The following is a 20,782-nucleotide window of genomic DNA, read 5'->3' on the forward strand; positions in this document are numbered from 1 at the left end:
ATATTTTCATTGAAAATAACTACTTGTTGTTGTTATACTTGTTAGTTTGTTTTTTATGGAATATTGATATGTCAGATATAAATGTTCATGTCAACAAAAACACGTAAACGTCGTAATATCCGATGTTTTCTAACAGTGTTAATATTTTTCCAGTGGCGACATAGGTCCTTTTATTATCAACATTATTAATACAGTGAAACAGGTAGTATCATACAGTAAAATAGTGCCGTTTTACAGTAGAGCATCGTAAAGCTTTTTTTACATGTTGTATGTGTACGTAGCATTTGAGAGAATAATCTTTTATTTTCGTCGACCACATTTTTGTTTCTATTTCCTATTTTCTTTTTTCTTGTTTTGTTTTTCGTTCATAGTGCTATATCCTGCATTCCAAGGCATAAATTAAGTTCCTCGTTGACGTCAGGATTAAGGGTATTTAACAGATGATCGAATTGATCATTCCCTACCGTTCTTCGTAATTTAATAAACTAAAATATATATACATACACACATATATATATATATATTATTTTAATATAATTATACTCGAAATATATTATACCGTTTTATTTTTATCGATCTAAATCAATCATAATTCTTACTTGGTTATGGAGTGTATTGTTTAAAGACAAATTGTGAACTGGATCGCTCAAAGCAAGTTTCTTTCTCCTTTGTCCATGTAGAGTGTCATAATCTACGTCATCGTATTGAGACGGACTAGGCGGATCGCTTATCATCAGAGAACTGACAAGACGATGATCGTTAATAGAAAAACAAATCATTACATCGATAGGATATTACTATCCTATGAATGAAAAATGATTCTTACTCTGTAGGACATCCCGCATCGTCGTATTTCGTTATATCGTTAAGAGTTTCGACTATATTAGATATAATAGATGGAAAGTGTTGAAGAACGCTTGGTGGACTGTTAGCTTCGAGAAGTGAACAAAGTGCGAGAGCTAATAATTTGCGTCGTTCTGGTTGAGTAACGAGAGGCATTCGGCTGACCCATATGTGTACTATTTGTCCTAGCACAGCTTCCTCGTTCGTCTCACCACCCCCTATGTTTCTCGATAATTCACTGATTACCTGTAATTATTTCTTCTACGTGATTCATACACACCCACGCACGCACGCACACACATATACACACGTCCACATATGGAAAATTACATATCTAGAAATATAAAGTAATAGTATAAAACTGTATATATCACCTGTACAAAAATATTTTTACAACAAAGTAAAACTCTTGCGACGATAGACAAACACATGGTCATAACCATTGGAAATTCTTCGCCTTTGTAAACGCTTCTATAAAAAAGAAAATTTCATTCGCGATATTAGATCTCATTTCGTATTAAAACTTTCCGATGATTTAATTCATTTATACTTAAACTTACTCGAATATTTTCATTAAAAGAGGTCTGATTAACTCTGCACCTTGCTCGGGAGAAACTCGAAGACATGTTTCAAATAATCTCATTGCCACGACGATACCTTCGCAACGTAAATCTCCTAAAAGTGATCTCAACGTTTCGATTATTACCGTTCCTCTTTGACATAGAAATTCTTGAGGACTCAATAATACGTATGCTTGAAGTATGTACAAACATAATCTCAAATTGTCTGTTGATGATTCTATAAAATAAATTACATAAGTATATATGATCCAATAGATATAATTATAAACATAATTATTCTTTCAACCTAATAAAGGAGGCATGTTTCGGAAAAGATCCATTATTTCTGGTGTTGGTTCCGACGCATTTTCCAAAAGTGCTAACCACAATTCTAAACCATCTTCTAACAGATAAACGTGTCCTTCTTGAGTGACATCGCAGCTCAGATCTACGACACGTACTACCAATGGTTGCAAGATACTACTGTCCGAACCTATCGACTATAAAAGTAACGTTTGTTTAATTATAATACGTTTAATGTCAACGAATGTATAGGGTCTTTTTTCTGTTCTTTTTTTATACTAGAGTAGAAAACTTGTAGTTTTAACTACCTTTTCCAAATGAACCAGGGTTGTTACTATAGCACACCTTAACATATGATGATTTTCAGATTGTTGCCATAGCGTTGATAAGTATGAAGTCAGAGCACCGACGTATGGTTTTATATCGTATCCCACACGCTCGATCATACATGATAATACAAATAGAACGTGCATCTGTCGTGAAACCAAAAATACTTACTTTTAAAAGAGAAAAAATATTTCATAATACAAATATTAAGCACCATCATACTTTGGTATCAGATTCGGTAACTTCTTTTAGTAGAGTGAATAACAACGAGAACGTAGACTCCAAATAAGGTGTAAATTCTGCTGTATGAAATTGGAAGTCGTCTATTGCAAGTTTTAAGGCATCGATCGCTGCCAAACGAACGCCCAAATCTTCTTCCGGACTCAAAGCTTCTATCATAAGTTGGTAAAATTCTGGTCTCAACTTAGTACTTAATTTTACACCTGTTCAACAATGATATCTCGTGAATACATTATATTTTTTTTACGATGCATATAATTAATTGTATTATATATTAATTGTACATTTTAATTACATGTATCATCACTTCCTATCTTATCGATTATATATGCAATCTTTCATTTCCATTGCTTACCTGCCCATCGACCAATAAGCCAACATACTCGTCTTCTAATGATTCTATAATTATTACTTTTAACTTTTAATTCTTCCTTTAATGTCGTTGAAAACCATTGATCAAAATTTACCTAACATTAAGATAACGAATACACATTTATTTTTTATTTATATACGATAAACGTATTAATATACTTTGCGTTATATTTACTTCGTCATATAAATCAAAAGCTGCCAAACCAACTGCGTTATACACAGCATCTTTCAGTAAAATTGCGTGTAAATCACTTGGTTCAACAGGTTGATGATGCTTCTGTATCAAGTCAACCAGGACTGAAGCAAGAACATCTTTAAATTGATGGAAAATAGCTAAGAATACAAGTTGAGTACAGGCCTGCAATTATATTATAATTATAAACATAAAAAGACAAAGCTTGCATCAGAGTATATTATATTTTACTTACTCTTAAATTATACTTCCATGGTTCACCCCCATCATCTACAGCTTTAAACATTAATTTTATTTATTTAATATCATTTTTCGAAATGAGAACTTTCAAATATTAAGTATACATATACATATATTCATTTTTACCCAAGTTCTCAGGATCAGTATCCCATAATTCCAAGTCTGCAGGTGTTAGAAGGAAGTAATGAGTGACAAGTCTCGAACAAATTTCGGTTAAGGTTTGATGCGTAAAAAATTCCTGCCTTAATTGATAGGCTCTCACTGTCAATGGATCTTTAGACTCTGTTTTATAACAGAAAAATTAATGCATAACAATAATAATAGTAATAAATAAAATAATTATATCTAGAGAAAGAACGAGCAATGTACCTCCAATTCCTTTAGCCGGTCTATACCACACCGATAATAAAATACTCTTCATTAAATTTAAACATTGTATGATAAATCTTTCAAAAGCTAATGCTTGACCAGCTTCAGTGAAGCAATAAAAAACTGAGAATTCTAAAGACGTTGGTATCAATTCGACATAACAAAGTGGATGCATTTCTAATACTTCTAGTAACACTTTGGTCAAATGAATTATGAATTTATCACAAACCTCCATTTGTATACCTTTTGAAACTAACGTTTTACCTAAAACAATAAAACATTTTGTAGAGTTACAAAGTACAATGATAAAGATATACCATGTAAATTATATTGTACTAATAATAATAATACTAACGCCATTCGAGACATGTATGAGCTCGCTCGAATATTACTTCCAAAAATCGCATGACATTTTCAGATAGAGATGGCTTATGAAACCCATAGACAATAAGTTTACGAAGTATTTTTAATAACAGTAATGCTTTTTCTAAAGGTTCTTGTATCTGATTTGCATCTACTCCGTTCGATGCCATTATAAGAAATGATTCAGTGTACGTATTCCATGTATTAAGAATAAACGTGATCACATTATGGGTTAAGTTTTCAAAGAGTCTTACATCTCCTGATAAACGTTTTGAAGCTAAAGCTTTAACAACATGATGCATTGTAAGAAGCGCTCGATGCTGTGCTATAGAATTTTGACCTCTTATAACTTCCAGAAGTGTAGGTATTAATACGTCCCATTCTCTGGGACAGTCATATCTATAAAATAAGATAAAATTAAGTTAATAACTATGATCTCTATAACATCTATTATAATATTATCAGATATCTTTATTTTATGAAATATTTTACCTTGCTATCTTAGCAATGAGAACTGCTAATTGAAGTGCTAATTGATTTACAGGTTCTTCAAAATTACTTATTAACCGTTGACGTAGAAATTCTTTCTCATCTTCTTCTATTCCACTGATATAAAAAAGAAAATAATTGGAATGCTCAATAAAGAAACGAATTTGTATAATACGTACTTACTACCGTAATATATAAACGTATAAAATTAGACATACATCAAGATTATAACTTTAGAAATAAACAATATTCCTTACTTCGGTGCATTTTTTCTCCAATATTTATCGACGCCATTTTTAAAGTACAAAACGGCCATCCATCTAATATTAACAGCCAAGGAATGATTTGAAAATACATTCTGCAATAATAAACAGAAGATTAACTTTGCGAATCAGCGTAATCCCTGTGAAAATTATTTTCATGAAACATGCAAGCAAATTAGTTACGTTCATGATTAAATGAAAAAATAAAAATAAAAAAAAAAGCAAAGAAAAAACCGTGATATATTTATACGATTATTCTTTCGTCGAATGACTTACGTATAGAGCAGTGTAAAATCCTCTTTGAGTTTCCCATTCCTTTAACGTTTGTTCCGCTGGTTTCAAAACATTAGGATCTTGACTACCTGCCTGCTGGAGAACTTCTATCACTGCAGCATCCATTTTTTCCCACTAAATATCATAAACATTCAGAGACACATGAAATTGTTCGTAGGGCATTACGAAAATGTTTACAGACTCTTATTATATGTCTGAGAGTTATTCGAATCGATGGAAAGATTTTTTTTTTTCTCTTTTTTCTCTTTTTTCTTTATATTTTTCTTTTCAAAAGCAGTGCCTTCGAAAACAACCAATGGACATGTGATAACAACAATTCTCTATCGTTTATTACAATCGTGATAACATACGCATTTTATTGATAATAGATGAACGTATTCACTAATTCTTTTGAATATTTTAAGATAACGAAATAAATCTTTAGAAATGACGTTACATCATTTTCGTCGTGCGAAGGTTTCGATGTCGTTACGATGTCTCTATAACCTATATACGAGCAGATGCACGCATCTCACAACGATCTATATTTTCCACGGATTAGATTGAATTACATTCCGTATTTTCCATTTATCCGAAATACTCGTGTACCGAGTCGATGCATTTAATGGGCATAACGTAATATACTCCAAAATAACTTTTTCTAATATCGAAATGTCACACGCCCGCAAATCGGCATTTCTATGTGCTGCCACTCTCTATCCCTATTTTTTCATCCACGGTGTACCCACCGTGACAGTTTTTTACCGGCAATAACAAATATTTTAGAAAAAACAAGGTCACTCGAATATTACGATCTAAGTAAATACGATATACATATAACGTTTGCCAAATACGCTTGTCGGTCTATCCAAATATATAACGATGACTTTTTCTTACAAGTATCGAGTATCTATATGCACATTAATCCTCTTCGCATGATCTTACCCACCAAATATCGTTCCTTCTACATCTCTGTTTACTTAACGATTATATTCTCTTTAATATAGATTCTCAATAATCTACTATCATTTCAATAAACAATAATCGATTTCGATACGACAGATAAATGAGATGAAATGAATGATTATTAATACTGTATAATCTTCGATTAGATATAACAATATTTATAAACGAATATTTTAATAATTTTTTACAACGTCATACGTGTAAGGATAATATTTCGTTCCTTTCGAATGTTTATCAAATAAATTCAGATTATAATATTATTTTTATATTTAAATCAACGTGTTTACTTTCACAATGAAATATAAAATAGTTGACTTAGTTATTAATAATTTATCGAGGGAGTATGTTTACTAGAAGCTTCTGTCGAAATTGTAGCGATTCGATATTTGAAAGGATATCCGGTTAGCGCACTCTGACGGATGCATTCCTACCTAATGTTCTTTCTTGTTCATGGCTCGTACTAGTATTTACATCCTTTCACGATGAAGGTACGAATCCAATAATATTTTCGAAATCCTTCTTTTTTCGAACGATTTGATAACTGTTAAAAATACTACAAAGGCTCGCGCATATTTCTTTCGCGATAATAATTCTAACAAGGTTTGTTGTCATATTTCGTATAGGTTAATAAAGTCATGGACGTCATATGTTGCCGCAGTCGTTATTCGTGATTGTTTATTAGTGTTAAAAGCAGTGATTATGTATTACTATGTCTCGTATAATCATGTATTATTCGTTTAATACTATGAATTTTCGATATATGTTTTTTTCGATTAAAGTTATTGCCGAATTAACGCTCTGAGAATACGATCTAACCTCTCTGTTTAGAAGAAAATTGTACTTGAATTTTTTTCAAAGTGATTATTCATTAGCGATTATTTTTATATAGTTGAACGTATCATTCCCGGCCACAGGATGCCAAAAATTATTCGAGATTTCGGACGAGCACAAGCTCCGAATGTTTTACGAAAAACGAATGGGAGCAGAGGTAGAAGCCGATTCTCTTGGCGATGAATGGAAGGGATATGTAGTACGTATTGCTGGTGGTAATGACAAACAAGGCTTCCCTATGAAACAGGGTATTTTAACCAATGGCAAGTATTTTTTTAATTTAATTTAATATCGTACGTATAAGTTCCTTTGTCTCAAGAATAATGTTATAACAATATTTTTAATAGGCCGTGTACGTTTATTACTGTCGAAGGGACATTCGTGCTACAGACCTAGACGCGACGGCGAAAGGAAACGTAAATCTGTACGTGGTTGCATCGTCGATGCGAATTTGTCGGTACTTGCCCTGGTAATAGCGAAGAAAGGAGAGCAGGTAAAATAAATTTGGAAATGTTATATATTTCCATGTTGTAAGGGTGTACGTAAGAAGGATAAATATTCTTAAAGTACTATCGTAGACATGGTAGATGGAATATCGTTTTAATTTGGGAAACTGTTTCATTACTTTGACTCTTTCTCAGTGTACTAACGAGACAAAAATTCGTATAAATTATTTCTAATATTAGATAATTACGGTGAGTTATATCTGTAAATTATAAATATATATTTTCATTCAGGAAATTCCTGGACTTACCGATACGCAAGTTCCACGCCGTTTGGGACCAAAAAGAGCTAGCAAAATCCGTAAGCTCTTTAATCTTTCTAAGGAAGACGACGTACGCCAATTCGTAGTTAAAAGACCCGTTCAGAAAGAAGGCAAAAAGGAACGTCTAAAGGCACCTAAAATACAGCGTCTTATTACTCCTTTAACGTTACAGGTATAGTAGAAAAAAATAGCTATCGACGTATATCGATATTATCCAATAGTTTAAATAATAACAATCTGTTCCATCTATGTGTTTACAGAGAAGAAGACATAGGCGTGCGTTGAAAAAGAGGCGTTGCTTGGCTCGTAAGGAGCAGGCTGCTGATTACGCCAAGCTACTGGCTCAAAGGCAAAAAGAAGCAAAGAATAGACGTCAAGAAGAAATAAAACGAAGGCGTAGTGCTTCTATGCGTGATTCGAAATCATCGAGTCAGTCTGCACCAACAGCAACGCAAAAATGAAAGAATTAAAATGTCTTGAAAAAATAATAAAAAATGTTCCACATTCTTCCATGTTTTTTTTACCCGTCAATAAATAATTAACTACAACTACATATATATGTGTGTGTGTGTGTGTATGCGTGTATACGCGATAGTAAAATATTCGAAAGAGAAATAAAGAGGTTAAAAACTAAGCTCGATCGTATACGTACGCGTCTAAAGTATGAAGTAGAATTATAATATATTTTCTATCGAAAATGAAAGATCGTCATATGTTTTAAGAATCCACCAATGAACGATCGTGCGTGAAACAGTTGAATCGACAAACTCCAAGTTCACGTCCCTTGATTGTAACTCGTAACGAGGTCACTTAGACCAAATTTTAATCATGTAAAGCATTGAGATAATTTGTTCTAATCCTACAAGTAATAATTTCGTCGTAAAGGTTGTGTGTTAGTGTTTTGTCATAAAATAGCTGTGTGTAAATTACGTTTTATTATCAATCTAATATGTAAGAAAAAGAAACGATATATTGTTCTCTCGTGATATATATATATATTTTTTTTAACTATCCGTCTCACGTACAAGATGTGTAACAGTGAACAAAGACAATCAATCACGGAAGAAGAAAACTTGTTGAACAGTTATGGTTTTATACGGACACCATCGAGAGATAAAAATCCTTACGTCAAGCCACATATTTCGTTCAGTTCTTTCAAATCTGAGAATGACAAAGAAAAAGAATGTTTGTGTCAATGTGAATATTGTTCGACAAATCGATCGAATCGTGAACGATTTCTAAAATGTGTCCCAATGAAACGTGATAACTCTTTTGGTTTGATTAAACATTCAAACCAAGATCTTGATTCCTCGAAATATTGGCTTTCTGGAGAAGAATTCTTTCGAACGCCTTCGAAGAAATTCAACGAGTCGGACGAATCTACCAAGTCGAATATTCTTCAATATCATCGTTGCTTAAATTCGAATCGTACGAAACTCGACGATACTTTTCTTTTGCCAACTCGAGAGAAAAGTGACGATATCGAGTCGTACATATCAAAGGATGTTAATAAAAATTCAAATAGTAATGATACCAATTTTCTCGATCATTTCGAATTACCATTTTATCAGCCTGAATTAGAAAATATTGATTATAATGCGAAGAGTAAGACGAAAGTATCGTTGAAAGATATAACGAGAGAAAAAATGGAGGAAGAAGAAGAAGAAGAAGAGGATGATGATGATTCGAGCGAAATATTAAATTGGATAAATGATTTCGAAAGAACGAGAAATAAACGTTATTCCAATGATTTAGATGGTAAAACAAAAGAAAATACTTTGAAAAATTCATCAAGTTCAAATTGCCCATTTGCTACGAATGCTTCCGACGAAACTAACCGAACAAACCCGAATAAGAACGTTTGGAAATCGAACAAAACCGAAGATAGCCGAAGTCGTATATCCGAATCTTTGAAAGAACGCAAGGATGTATTAAAGAATATTAAGAAAACAAATTCCCAAGATCAATCGAGTCGTTGGATCATAGAAAATATTTCTGATATAGTTACGTCGAAGGAGACGTCGTCGAAATTGACCAATTCAATTCGAGTTATTCCAAATACGGCCAACATATACAATCATATTTATCTTTCGTCAAATTATTCAGAAAAATTCTTGAATATATCGAAATTAATGAAATTAATGCGAAGATGTGCACGAGTTAGTCGCATTAGACGAAGAATTTTCAAAGCAACTAACAATAGATCGAGAAATCGTTTGTCTATTATTTGTAAGAGAAATCATTCGTTATTTTTCAACGATTCTAATGATTTGAAAGGAAACGTTTGTGACACTTTGGCGGGAATTAAAGAAGAACTGTCGGGCAATTTACGAGGGGCTAAAAAACTCTGCGAAGAATTGCCGAATTCTAATATTATTCGTTCTATTTCTACGCCGGAAATCGAAGACACTTTGAGCGAAGTTTTAACGAGGTATTGTTTGTTTGTTCGTTATTGTATTGTTTGTTCTATTTATTTATTTTTCTTTTTTCTTTTTTTAATTTTTTATTTTGGAATCATAGTAATACCCTTTCTTTTTCTATGTTACACAGATGTAAAAATTATCTTCGTAATAATAATTACTGTGAAGAAGCTATAACAAAAATGAATAATTTATTAACAGAAAGTGTTAACGACCTTCAAAAAATTGTGAAAGTGGATAATCTCGTCCTCTCTAAGAAAACCTTAAGAAAACCTATAGAAGGTTTTTATAATCATTATATTTTTATTCTTGGTAACTCGTTATGTATTATTTTTTTTATTAATTATTTTACTACTTTGTATCAAGTTTAATTTTTTATTTGAACTGTCCGAAAAAGAAGATTAACTTTTTGATTTTTTGTTTTTGTTCTTTACTTTTATCTGTTTTTACAGAGCAATGTTACAAACATTTAGAATCTATTCAGGGACGACAAGATTTTCCAAAAAATGACGTAAGATGCTTGACTTCTAAATTCTATCCATAAAAACATATATGTATTTGTGTATATAATTATTATAATTTTTATAGATTAAGCAAGCATTAAATGGTAAGGAGAAAATGATTGATCAAAAAAGCAAAATCAAGGGATTAATAAACGATATGTTGCATTTAACCAATGATATTACTACTGCAGAAGATAATAAAGAAAATATTAAGAAGCCTCTCAATCGTAAAGCGAGTATTTCGAATAATATAAAAAATAAACAATCTAACAATAGGTTAGTCTATTTAAGTATATATTAAATATACATACAGATCGGATTAAAAGTTTCTAGACGATTTTAAAAGTCAATTATTTTTTTTTCAAGACTTTCTAGATACGCAATTAGGCTAGTAATCTTACAAGCTAAATTTTTAATTTTATAATCTAAAAAAAAAATTAATCTGGAAAGTCCCGAAGAAGAGTTATTGATTTTTAATATTGGTTGGTAACTTTTGATCCATTCTGTATATTTATATAGGTTATCTTCTTCTCGAATATAAATATTTATTTTCTATGATTAAATATTAATAAAAACGATGCAATAATTTCAGATTGGAAATCAAAACGAATCGTGGTAAAAATGTTAGATCAAATACGATAAAGAAGGTAAATCAAATGGAAAGTGAAATGAATTTTACTTCTCAACAATTTCAAGCAGGTTCTTCGAACGTTAGAAAAAACAAAGTGGTTAACTTTAAGAAGGATAAAGCCTTGAAAGAAAATCAAAATCGTTCAGAAAAGCCGATTTATTCGCAAGAATTAGAAAACTTAAAAAGGACGAAGAGATCTACACATACGATTTCGAATATTTCTTTCGTTAATAACAAAGAAAAAGTTAAGAATAATCCTGGGCCATGTTTGGAAAATGTTCAAGCGATTAAAGAGAAGAAAAACAATGAAATGTGCGAAAAGAAAACAAGAATGTCGTCGTCGATCTACATTACCGATAAATCTCGTGATCGACCGAGGAAATCTGATGATATTCGTATCAAGCGGCAAATTCAACCTGTTTGGAAACCAGGCGGTGCCATTAAATCTTTTGCTTCTAATCCGATGTTTTTAAATAACGAATCGACTAATCGTCGTACGTGGCAGCATTGTTTTGAGAAAGACAATCAAGAAACAAAAAAGTAATTTTTTTTTTTTAATTAAGAAAAATTCTATTAAAAACGTTAGTTTTATTAAAGTGTATTAGTTCATTAAATCAATCAAAATATTTCTCGGTTTTTGTGCAGAACGAAATTTTATTATCGTTAATATAAAATTACAAAAAAAAAAGAAATAATAAAATATATAAAATGATATAAAATAATATAACAATTTATTTTTATTTGTCAGATCGATTGTTAATCCATCAGAGCCAATAGTCTCGAACAGGAATAATTTCTTTAAGGAGTATCGACGGAATGAGAATTTTGCTGAGAAACGTGTAACTGGATTATGCGAATTGCTCGCGTAAGTAACATTGTTATTACTTGATTAACATCGATTGTATACGTATAGTCACATAAATGTTTCTTAAAACGTGTCTATATTTTTGATTGACATTTCTCCTTTTAGAGAAACAAGAACAATACAGAAGGAATTAAAAGATAATAATTCGTTATCAGAAACACGTTCCTCTCCATATAATCGATCACAAATACCATTATCGAATATGTCGTTGACAAAGGGTCGAGTTAATAGTACCGAACTAAATTCGAAGAAAGACAAATCTGAACCTAAATCACGTTCAGGTATTCCTAAATTAAATGCATTGAAAGTTCTGTTTAAAGATAAACGTGACAATAAATCACCAAAGACTACAAATGTTCTTACGGAAGATTACGAGAAAAAGGAGGAAGATAAGGAAATTTGTTGTTCGAATGAAAGAAATGATAGCAAAAATTCGTCGATGGTTTTATTAGAGGTTCCTGAAAAACTTCCTGTAAATTCATCGTCAGAATATAAAAATGAAGAAACTAACGAAGAGACAACGAAGAAGAATATAAAAGAAAAATCATTCGCAGAAAAATTAAACTCATCCAATGAAAAAGTTACTAAGACAAATGATTCTTTACAAAAGTCGATATTAAAAAGTAATACCAACTTTGATCGTGATACAATAATCGAGAATCAGCCAAGTTTAATATCTTTTAGAAATATGAACAGTAATACCGAAGCCAATTCAATGTCTAACTCAATAACGATGGTCACCTCGTCAAAACGTTGTCAATTATCATGTCTGTCTTCGTTATCGTCAAAAACCGATTTCATTTTCGAGAAGTCTATCGAGAAAAGCAAATCAAGCAAAATTGACAAGGATTCTTTAGAAAATTCGACCGATGATAATGACGAGGAAAGTGAATTTAAGTTGGACGAGTTAAAAGATTCTGATTCAATTGAAGAAAAGAAGAAACAGCAAACGTCTCTGAATACATCAGATATCTTATGTTCCTCAGTGTCTTACGTTCCAACAAAAAGTTTTGAACATCAACGTAAATTACGATATTCAAATATTAAAAAAGATATTTCGAGAGATTCTTTGAACAAAGTTTCTATTGCTTCGACATCGGGCAGTGATATTGATCAAGAGATAAGATCAATGACGTTAATAGAAAAAGCTCGATTCAACGATAATGAATCTATCGATGAAAAGAAGTGTAAGAGTTCGCAAACTATATCACATTCGAAATCATTTTCCGATGCTTATACCAACGTCGAGAATATAAATTCTAATTGCATTAAATATGTCGATAGAATAGTTCCATCTCCCAATGAAATTGATTTGAAAATATCATTGAAAGATGTTGCTACAGAAATTCTTTCGCAAGATCAATCGATACTATTACCAACTCAAATGATTCAAACTCAAACGAACGAATGTTCGTCTACGTTTTTAGAGAAAAGCATTGCTACTGATTTAGTTATAAATTCTTCGAACAATTCCAACGAAACTAAGACCGTTGTTAACGTTGAGTCAAAATCAATATGCGCCAGCGAAGAAAAAGTTCTAGATCATAATGATCGATGGGTCATGGAAACCGTAGAGTTATATTGTGAACAACCTAACGACAATCTAGCCATATCAATAGAGAACCGTAAAGAAGAAAAGAAAGATTCTAACGATCCTAATGATCGATGGGTCGCGGAGACGGTAGAGTTATATTGCGAACAACCTAATTACGAAGATGACTCTAAAGAGGATAAAAAAAGTGAATTAAACAAATCTTCTGAATCAAAAATAAGTAATAATTTTAATATCGAAAGATCTATACTGTCGGTATCACTGATTGATCAATTAAAAGATATCAAAGAGCAATTGCAAAGCGTTGATGTAAAATTGAATAAATTACAGGAAACTACAAAGGAAGCCAATAATGCATTTTCTCGAGTTAACGTAATTACTACACCGTTTGATTCTAATATCAAGAAAATAATATCTGTTTCATCGAATGATTTGTCGGAATCGTCGAATGTAAAAAATGTTATGATCAATGATCGACGATCTTCTTCGACGATAGAATCGTCCTTATCTTCTAATTCTTTCCAACGATCATCAAGAATTTCACAAGGACGTCGTTTCGAACGTTTTAATACAAATCTCAACGAAATGAGCGATGTCACGGATGCTTTCCAAATGACTTGTTGTTATTCGAAAAATTTGTGCGACGCTATTAAAACTTGTGAAGATTGCTCGATCGTTAATAATCAATCGGACGAATGTAAAAAAAGTTCATCGACGTCATTCGAAGAAGCTACAGGATTTTCTGAAAAAGGATCTATGGAAATTGACGAACAATTGACCTGCGAATATTTTAATAAGAATTGTTCTCGTTCTTACGACAAGAATAATTTCAATGACGATGACGAGGAGATGATTAGTATTAAAAGTACGTCGTCTTCTGTCGAACATATTTTTTATGAATTAAAAACAACCGATCATTCCTCATCAGACAATGAATCCGATCAGACTGATAATTATCTATTTCTTTCAACTAAAAATTCTAACGACATGAAAGAGAGAGAAACGAAAACAATATCAGATTCCATTAAGAAAGTATCATCAAATGTTTTGAGTATAAAAGATCAACGCTTAGAGATAATGAAATATTCCGATAAAGAAACATATTTTACATTTTGTAACGAAAATATCGAATCGAATGATTATAATGATTTAATTATTTCTAGAGAAGGCTTGCTTCTTCTTATCTATTTTACCATATGTTTCTTTGTATTTTTTTGTTTGAACTTTTCTATTACCTGTGAACCATGGTTTATTTCTTAAACGTTTATTTAATTAATAAATAATTAATTTCGTTTTTGTTCTTACAGAAGCTCTCGTTAGATTTTCATATTAGATTCGTTTCTCTCGTATTTTCTTTCACGTTTTGTTTGTAATAAAGATTTAAAAATTTCAACATATTTTTTTTTATAATACTAACATCGTTTATATATATATATATGTGTGTGCGTGTGCGTGTGTGTGTATTGAAAAATTGTTAAAACTAAGAAACAAGATGATATTAACGAAGATTATACGTGTTGCACTTACATATTAATTTAAATATACGATTACATTCTCCTAATGATTATGACATTTCATTTTAATTGCGATCTCGTTTAAAAAAAAATTGGTAAAAGTATATACTACTGTGATATTATCACGGCTTCTTTTTTCAACTTATCTTCCTTATTTACAAAAACTAAAAAAAAAAAAAAGAAAAGAGAGAAGAAGAAAAGATGATTTTTTTTTTTTTTGATATATTAAATTTTCAATCTTCATCCAAGACCTCGATCGTTGCCGCTCCAGTGATATCGATCAATTCTTTCGAGGCAAACGTGGCTACGATCTTTTGTTCTCCAGGTTTTTGTGGAACCAATTGATGTTCCACATAAACTTCTTCCAATGGTCCGACGTCTCTGAAAGGTAAAATCTTGTTTCTGGCTAATCCAGGACCAGCGTAATTAAATTTGCAATTAGTTAATGTTCTCTTCAAAGGATTCTTAAAGCTAAGCGTTATGGTCGACGGTCTTCCAAGCATCGGTTCACCTTCGATCTGTAATACATATTTGATATTGATACGTTAGAAACAAGATCTTTATGGGAAACATTTTCTTTTCCTTCGATTTGCTGATAAATCTTTTAATAAATGATCAAAATCGAACCTTGACAGTGATATTAGGTTTGAGAACTTGAAAATCATCCTCATCGGCCCAAGTTTGTTTCGTTTCTTTGACAGTAGCAATCGTGTAGAGTTTCATTATACAATACTCTACCAATTTATCCAGATAATCATCCACGGTAACTGTCAATCTTAATTGTTCGCCTGTGAAGAAAAAGAGAGAGAAAAAAAAAGAGAAAAAAATTATCATGCGCAAGAAATACGAATGTGTTTTTAAACGTTTCCTAGTAAAATAAGAAGAAGAAAAATCATCTAATCGATTTGCATAAATCGTTATGCAATATTGTATAATTTATGCGATGGTTCATTAAAATACGATAATTATTCCATACGAGTTTGTCGTTAAATAATTTAGAAGGAATGTGAGTGTGAGAAAAAAAAATCTATACGTCATTACAACGATGTCGACTATTATTCTAATCTTACTGGCATTAGGTTGAAGAACGAAATCACCGGAGGCTCTTTTTACCAAGTTCGCCTTGACTCCGGTATAGTAAACACTGCCTGCGGACAATATAGCTTGTATCGTTCTTGGTTTATTTGATTTGTTTTTTATATTCACGGTAACTGCAAATGGTTCTCCTATGTTAACACGTTCGAGATCAACTAGATCAAATTGGACGTCTTCTTTGTTTGGTTCTGGCAAGGAATAAAATTTCTTTGCTCTGTCTGTACTACGTATTGCTCTGTACAAGGTCAGTCTCTCTGCCTCCGTGCCTTTTGTTTTTTGTAACAACAAATCGAGAGAAAAATAGTAACAAGATTAGAACAAAAAACGAACGAACAAGCAAATAAACAAATAAGTAAATAAATTTCTCTGACCTTCTTTAGCTTTGTAAAGAGACGTTATATCCTCTCTATCCTTGTCACCGTTTGGATCAAAGATCCATGGTGCTTTTGTCAGGATCATTCGACCGATACTAAAAAAGAGAACAAAAAAGAAATTATTATCGTATGAATGAAGGTACATATTAAAAATTGTATTATGTACTGTAAACAAAAATATATACATGTATGTATGTTTTTAACTATCGGCTGATATAATAATTTGTAAAAAGAGAGAAAAAAAATATTTCAACTAACTGATATTTGTTACAGTCGATCTTGGAGTATCCTAATTCGCTTTCTGGATCTTCCTTCCATCTCATAAGATCGGCATTAACCGAAGCCAACATAAAAGTAACGTCAAAGTTATAACCAACGGCACCTTGTCTTATAGCTTCGACGGAGGCTGGTCCACATTGATAAAAGCTATCCGATGGTTCTTGCGGTGTAGCATCTATCGCTTGCCAACCACCATAACCCTTAGGTAAATCAGGCCTAGCCATCCAAACGTCGTTCCAAACGTGATAATTCCAAATCGAATCTTCGCCCTCCAAATTATTAGGATCATATTCGAGTTCCTCGTTATCAGCATTGTAATAACGATCGACCGATAACGAGGCATTTGCATCGTGAGCCGATACGAGATTTGATACGACTCTTGATGGTATTCCAAGTGCTCGACAAACGGTTGTCACCACACCAGCGAATACCCAACATTGTCCGTATTTTACTTCCTCCTTTGTTTCTAAAAATTGTTCTAATATCGGGACACTTCCAGTCCAGGCTGCAGGTGCCGTACCATCTTCGTAATCACCGTCCCATCGACCAGTTATAACACCTTGATCGTCGTTCGAATTTACCTGGAAAACAATAAAATTATCATATTGTATATATATTTATATATATATTTCTTTTTTAATTAAAATTAAACATTTACGATTCTTGATATCGCACGGCACATTTTGATAGGGTCTCCTCTGGACACAGCTTTAATACCCGATCTTTCCAATAATAATTGACAAGCTGGTAAAACGCATGCGTCGAATTGGCCAAAGACCCATTCTCTGCCACGAGAACTTCCCCATGGACCAACCCATATCTTTCCAACGTCGTTCATAACGTATTCGTCGAGAAGTTGTTCGTCCTCCATGAAGACCAGATCCTCTGTGAGAATTTTATTTACTTTTTTTTTTTTTCTTTTCTTTTAATATCCTTTCGTCAAACGCAGAATTTCTTAGGTTTTTGTCTTGTTTTTTTTTTTGAAAAATTTTTTATTATATTCATGAATGATATACCTTTTAGCCAAGGGTTGAACAGCAAGTATATGTCTTTTTCATAGTGATACGTATTCGGTGGTTCTTTTCTTCCAAGAGTCGTTGTTTCCACGTTCAATTGCCATACACCAATTGGACTATCAATTGGACTTCTAACTTCAACTGATAAATCCATTCCACTGACCGCTACCATTCTTACACCCCATGCTTCTAAATCGGTTAAATACGTGTCTCGATTGGTTATCGTGTTGACTCCTCTGGTACCCTTCATTACATTTGGATTTGGACCGAAACTGAACAATAGTCTGACAATATCAGTTTCATCCACGTATTCACGATTGAATCTCAATGCCAAGTTGAAAGCTTGACCTCGTCGTAATATTGGTGTTGGATTTTCCGAATGAATCATTTCGTAATTGATAGTATGATGTGCTTTGGCATTTTCTTTCTCGTACATGTAAGCCATGTCAACGATCAATGGTTCCTCGTTAGACATCTAATATCCGGTTGAACACATTTTTATGATTAATTTTTTTTTACATAAATCGTGCTATTTTTATAATCAATTTTTTAACAAATTCTACGTACATGCGCGCGCACAATTTTTCTTTAGAGTTCGTACAACGTACAGAACTTTCTCAAGTCCGTACATTTTATTCAAAGTAAAAATCAATGTTTTTTTAATCTAACGTTTACAAATTTCTATTATTCATTGTTAAAACAAAGATAAAAAAATAATTGTCATTCTGAGACTTCTTTTCCTCAAATCTATACATTCCATTCTTAAAAGTCTCTTCACTTTAAATTTGTTTCTTACATCAGAACTCAAATACTAGAAATATATGCATATATATATATATATATGTATAGTTATACGTATATGTATATATGTTCAAATAGAAATAAAAGAGTATATATCCGCTCTTTTGACGAATCGCGTCATCGTATGAAAGTAAGCCTAAGTAAGAAAAATCGATGTTACGTGATCGGATTGTGAATGAAATTGTTACATCCCTGAATGGAATTGAATCATGACCTCTTAAATGATTCATCGATTTCATCATTTTGTTACAGTGAAATATCACATCCTGAGAGAATGTGAACGTGTTTTAAAAATAATTATATCTGTACATATTTTTAAATTGACAACTTTTTTGCTAGCTACTTTTTAATAAATCATCAGAGAAAAGAGAGATCTCTCATGAGAATTAAAAAAAAAAAAAAAGAAAAAAGAAAGGAAAATCTTGTTAAGCTTCTGATTTGAATAAATGCATATTACATGATCCTTTACAAAATTTTTTTATACTTTTCATTTCCATACTAATAATTCACAACTCTGTGCTTACTGTGAGATCATGTCTTTTCTTTTTTCTCTTTTTTTCTTTCTCTTTTTTTCTACGCAAGAAAATAAAAATCTAACTCTACTACTTGTTTCTCTCTGAAAAAAATTTTGTCATGCAACGCAAAGTAGAAATTGTATTATAAGAGTTCGTTCTTGTAATTAAAAAGATACAAATTAAATTAATAGTTCATGTTGATTATAAAGATAATTAAATAGAAAATTCGATTTTTTTTTCTTTCAAATTAATGCGATTAAACAAATGTGGATCAATATTTTATATCAATTGTAAACATAATCAAATGAAAACGATAACACTTTTTTTTTATAACATTTTATGTTAAAAGACTAACCTTGAGCGTTTTATATGTTGAAAATCTATGGTGCCTTTCACTTACTACAATCGATTTCCAAGTTAAACCAAAGCCTTACTGGCGATCAGAGATGTTTGACGTCTTTTTATATAACGTGCAACATCCAACTTACTAACCGCAGTATCCCCACTACGATAATTAAAATGCCTACTGATATAATATGTACCTCCGTTGTTCTTAATTATTATCTTTAAATGTTCTAATTAGTTCATTCTCTTATACGCATAGATGCGTAATCACGTTTAACGAAAATCAAATTATTTTTCTTAGCCTTTTAAATCATCAGGAATTTCACAAAAAAAAAATTTGTTTTTTACGTCCGATCAATTATAATATATTATCTCATAATTATTCATAATTTATTTCTTTAGAAAAATTTCGATTATAATTATTTTATAATTTATTTGTAATTCATAATATTCATGAAATTAGATTCATGATTAACTCTCTTCATAATAGATGAAATTGAAATTAAATAATTATAAATAATTATAATTGTTAGTAAAAATTTAACTCGATGCATTCACAAAGGATCGACTTCTTTACTTTTTCTTTCTTCCTTTTTTTCACATAAAAACAATAAATTAAAACACAATCGTATCAAAAGGAAATGTTAAGATTCGTATTAAATTTTAAACTTTCTATTCTTGATGAAAAAATTATAAAAACAAAAAAAAAAGAAATAAAGAAATCACAAATCTATTCTAATTAAAATCAAGAATTATCATGCTCGAGTTTTCACACATGATATCGTTTACTACATAATGTTATCTTATCGTGTGAAAGAGCAATCATAATTAAGTCCATATAATAATATAATATAATATAACAATGCAATGGATGCTGCGGTTCTCCACATTTTTTATCGTAATCGTAAAGGAAAAATTTTGTGTGGTTATCAGTTGAAAGGATGAAAGGAGTCAAGAAAAAGTTTTCATAGATTTATTTTGCGTTCTCTCTCTGGCTATGTCTGTGTATGTGTATGAGCATATGTGTATGTATGTGTGTGTGTGTATGTAATCGGCCTACACGATTTACGTTGTAAAGTATTGGTCACTCTTTTTCTTTTCCAATTACTCATAAGCCTTCTTTCTTTCTTTCTTTCTTTCCAAAAAATACGGAAAGTTTCTTTTCGATAATTAACGAAACATGATCCTACGATATTTGTATATCGATTATTTCGATCAACGACATTTTTTTTGTTTGTTTGTTTCTTTTTTATTTTTTTTTTTGACTTTTCTTTTTGTTTTTTTGTATTTTTTTTTATATTTTTTTTCAATAAGAAATGAAGGATAATCATTTTGATATATCTTCGTATTGATTGACTAATCGACGAACGCAATCCGAGAATGTCAAAGATGCAATAATATTAAAAAAATAAAAAAGAAAGAGAGAGAGAAAGGGAGAGAGAGAGAGAGAGAGAGAGAGAGAGAGAGAGAGAGA

General features: G+C 31.4%; 4 protein-coding genes across 9 annotated transcripts; 2 read left to right on the forward strand and 2 right to left on the reverse strand.

Annotated features, from left to right (window-relative positions):
- Window positions 1-142: 142 nt before the first annotated feature.
- On the reverse strand, window positions 143-6,123 carry LOC127069270 (importin-11). Of its 5 annotated transcripts, none has more exons than XM_051006069.1 (18): window positions 6,000-6,123; window positions 4,839-4,970; window positions 4,557-4,657; window positions 4,303-4,416; window positions 3,803-4,209; window positions 3,448-3,711; window positions 3,205-3,360; window positions 3,074-3,114; window positions 2,821-3,003; window positions 2,629-2,740; window positions 2,256-2,476; window positions 2,015-2,179; window positions 1,711-1,903; window positions 1,404-1,641; window positions 1,218-1,314; window positions 827-1,089; window positions 600-741; window positions 143-485 (listed from the first exon to the last, which is right to left on the reverse strand). In XM_051006069.1, the coding sequence occupies exons 2-18, from the start codon at window positions 4,959-4,961 to the stop codon at window positions 366-368; spliced, it is 2,940 nt and encodes a 979-aa protein (XP_050862026.1). In that variant the 5' UTR covers window positions 4,962-4,970; window positions 6,000-6,123; the 3' UTR covers window positions 143-365. The 5 variants fall into 5 exon arrangements, with proteins under 5 accessions (XP_050862026.1, XP_050862024.1, XP_050862025.1 ...); XM_051006067.1 differs by lacking the exon at window positions 6,000-6,123 and adding an exon at window positions 5,733-5,844; XM_051006068.1 differs by lacking the exon at window positions 6,000-6,123 and adding an exon at window positions 5,585-5,712.
- A 53-nt stretch (window positions 6,124-6,176) lies between these two features.
- LOC127069294 (40S ribosomal protein S6-like) lies at window positions 6,177-7,905 on the forward strand. Its single transcript, XM_051006137.1, has 5 exons — window positions 6,177-6,289; window positions 6,691-6,895; window positions 6,980-7,125; window positions 7,370-7,570; window positions 7,659-7,905. The coding sequence occupies exons 1-5, from the start codon at window positions 6,284-6,286 to the stop codon at window positions 7,857-7,859; spliced, it is 759 nt and encodes a 252-aa protein (XP_050862094.1). The 5' UTR covers window positions 6,177-6,283; the 3' UTR covers window positions 7,860-7,905.
- A 139-nt stretch (window positions 7,906-8,044) lies between these two features.
- On the forward strand, window positions 8,045-14,698 carry LOC127069266 (uncharacterized). Of its 2 annotated transcripts, none has more exons than XM_051006052.1 (7): window positions 8,045-9,829; window positions 9,949-10,130; window positions 10,271-10,329; window positions 10,407-10,597; window positions 10,914-11,492; window positions 11,701-11,817; window positions 11,923-14,698. In XM_051006052.1, exons 1-7 carry the CDS (start codon window positions 8,427-8,429, stop codon window positions 14,627-14,629), a joined length of 5,238 nt encoding a protein of 1,745 aa, XP_050862009.1. In that variant the 5' UTR covers window positions 8,045-8,426; the 3' UTR covers window positions 14,630-14,698. The 2 variants fall into 2 exon arrangements, with proteins under 2 accessions (XP_050862009.1, XP_050862010.1); XM_051006053.1 differs by having other exon boundaries at window positions 9,949-10,100.
- LOC127069275 (hemocyte protein-glutamine gamma-glutamyltransferase-like) lies at window positions 14,144-19,629 on the reverse strand. The gene is made up of 8 exons (XM_051006077.1): window positions 19,319-19,629; window positions 17,648-18,122; window positions 17,290-17,516; window positions 16,611-17,212; window positions 16,350-16,447; window positions 15,954-16,244; window positions 15,511-15,671; window positions 14,144-15,401 (listed from the first exon to the last, which is right to left on the reverse strand). Exons 2-8 carry the CDS (start codon window positions 18,120-18,122, stop codon window positions 15,117-15,119), a joined length of 2,139 nt encoding a protein of 712 aa, XP_050862034.1. The 5' UTR covers window positions 19,319-19,629; the 3' UTR covers window positions 14,144-15,116.
- Between the last annotated feature and the right edge of the window lie 1,153 nt (window positions 19,630-20,782).

This window comes from Vespula vulgaris, chromosome 15 (assembly GCF_905475345.1).
Source record: "Vespula vulgaris chromosome 15, iyVesVulg1.1, whole genome shotgun sequence".
Lineage (NCBI taxonomy): Eukaryota > Metazoa > Arthropoda > Insecta > Hymenoptera > Vespidae > Vespula > Vespula vulgaris.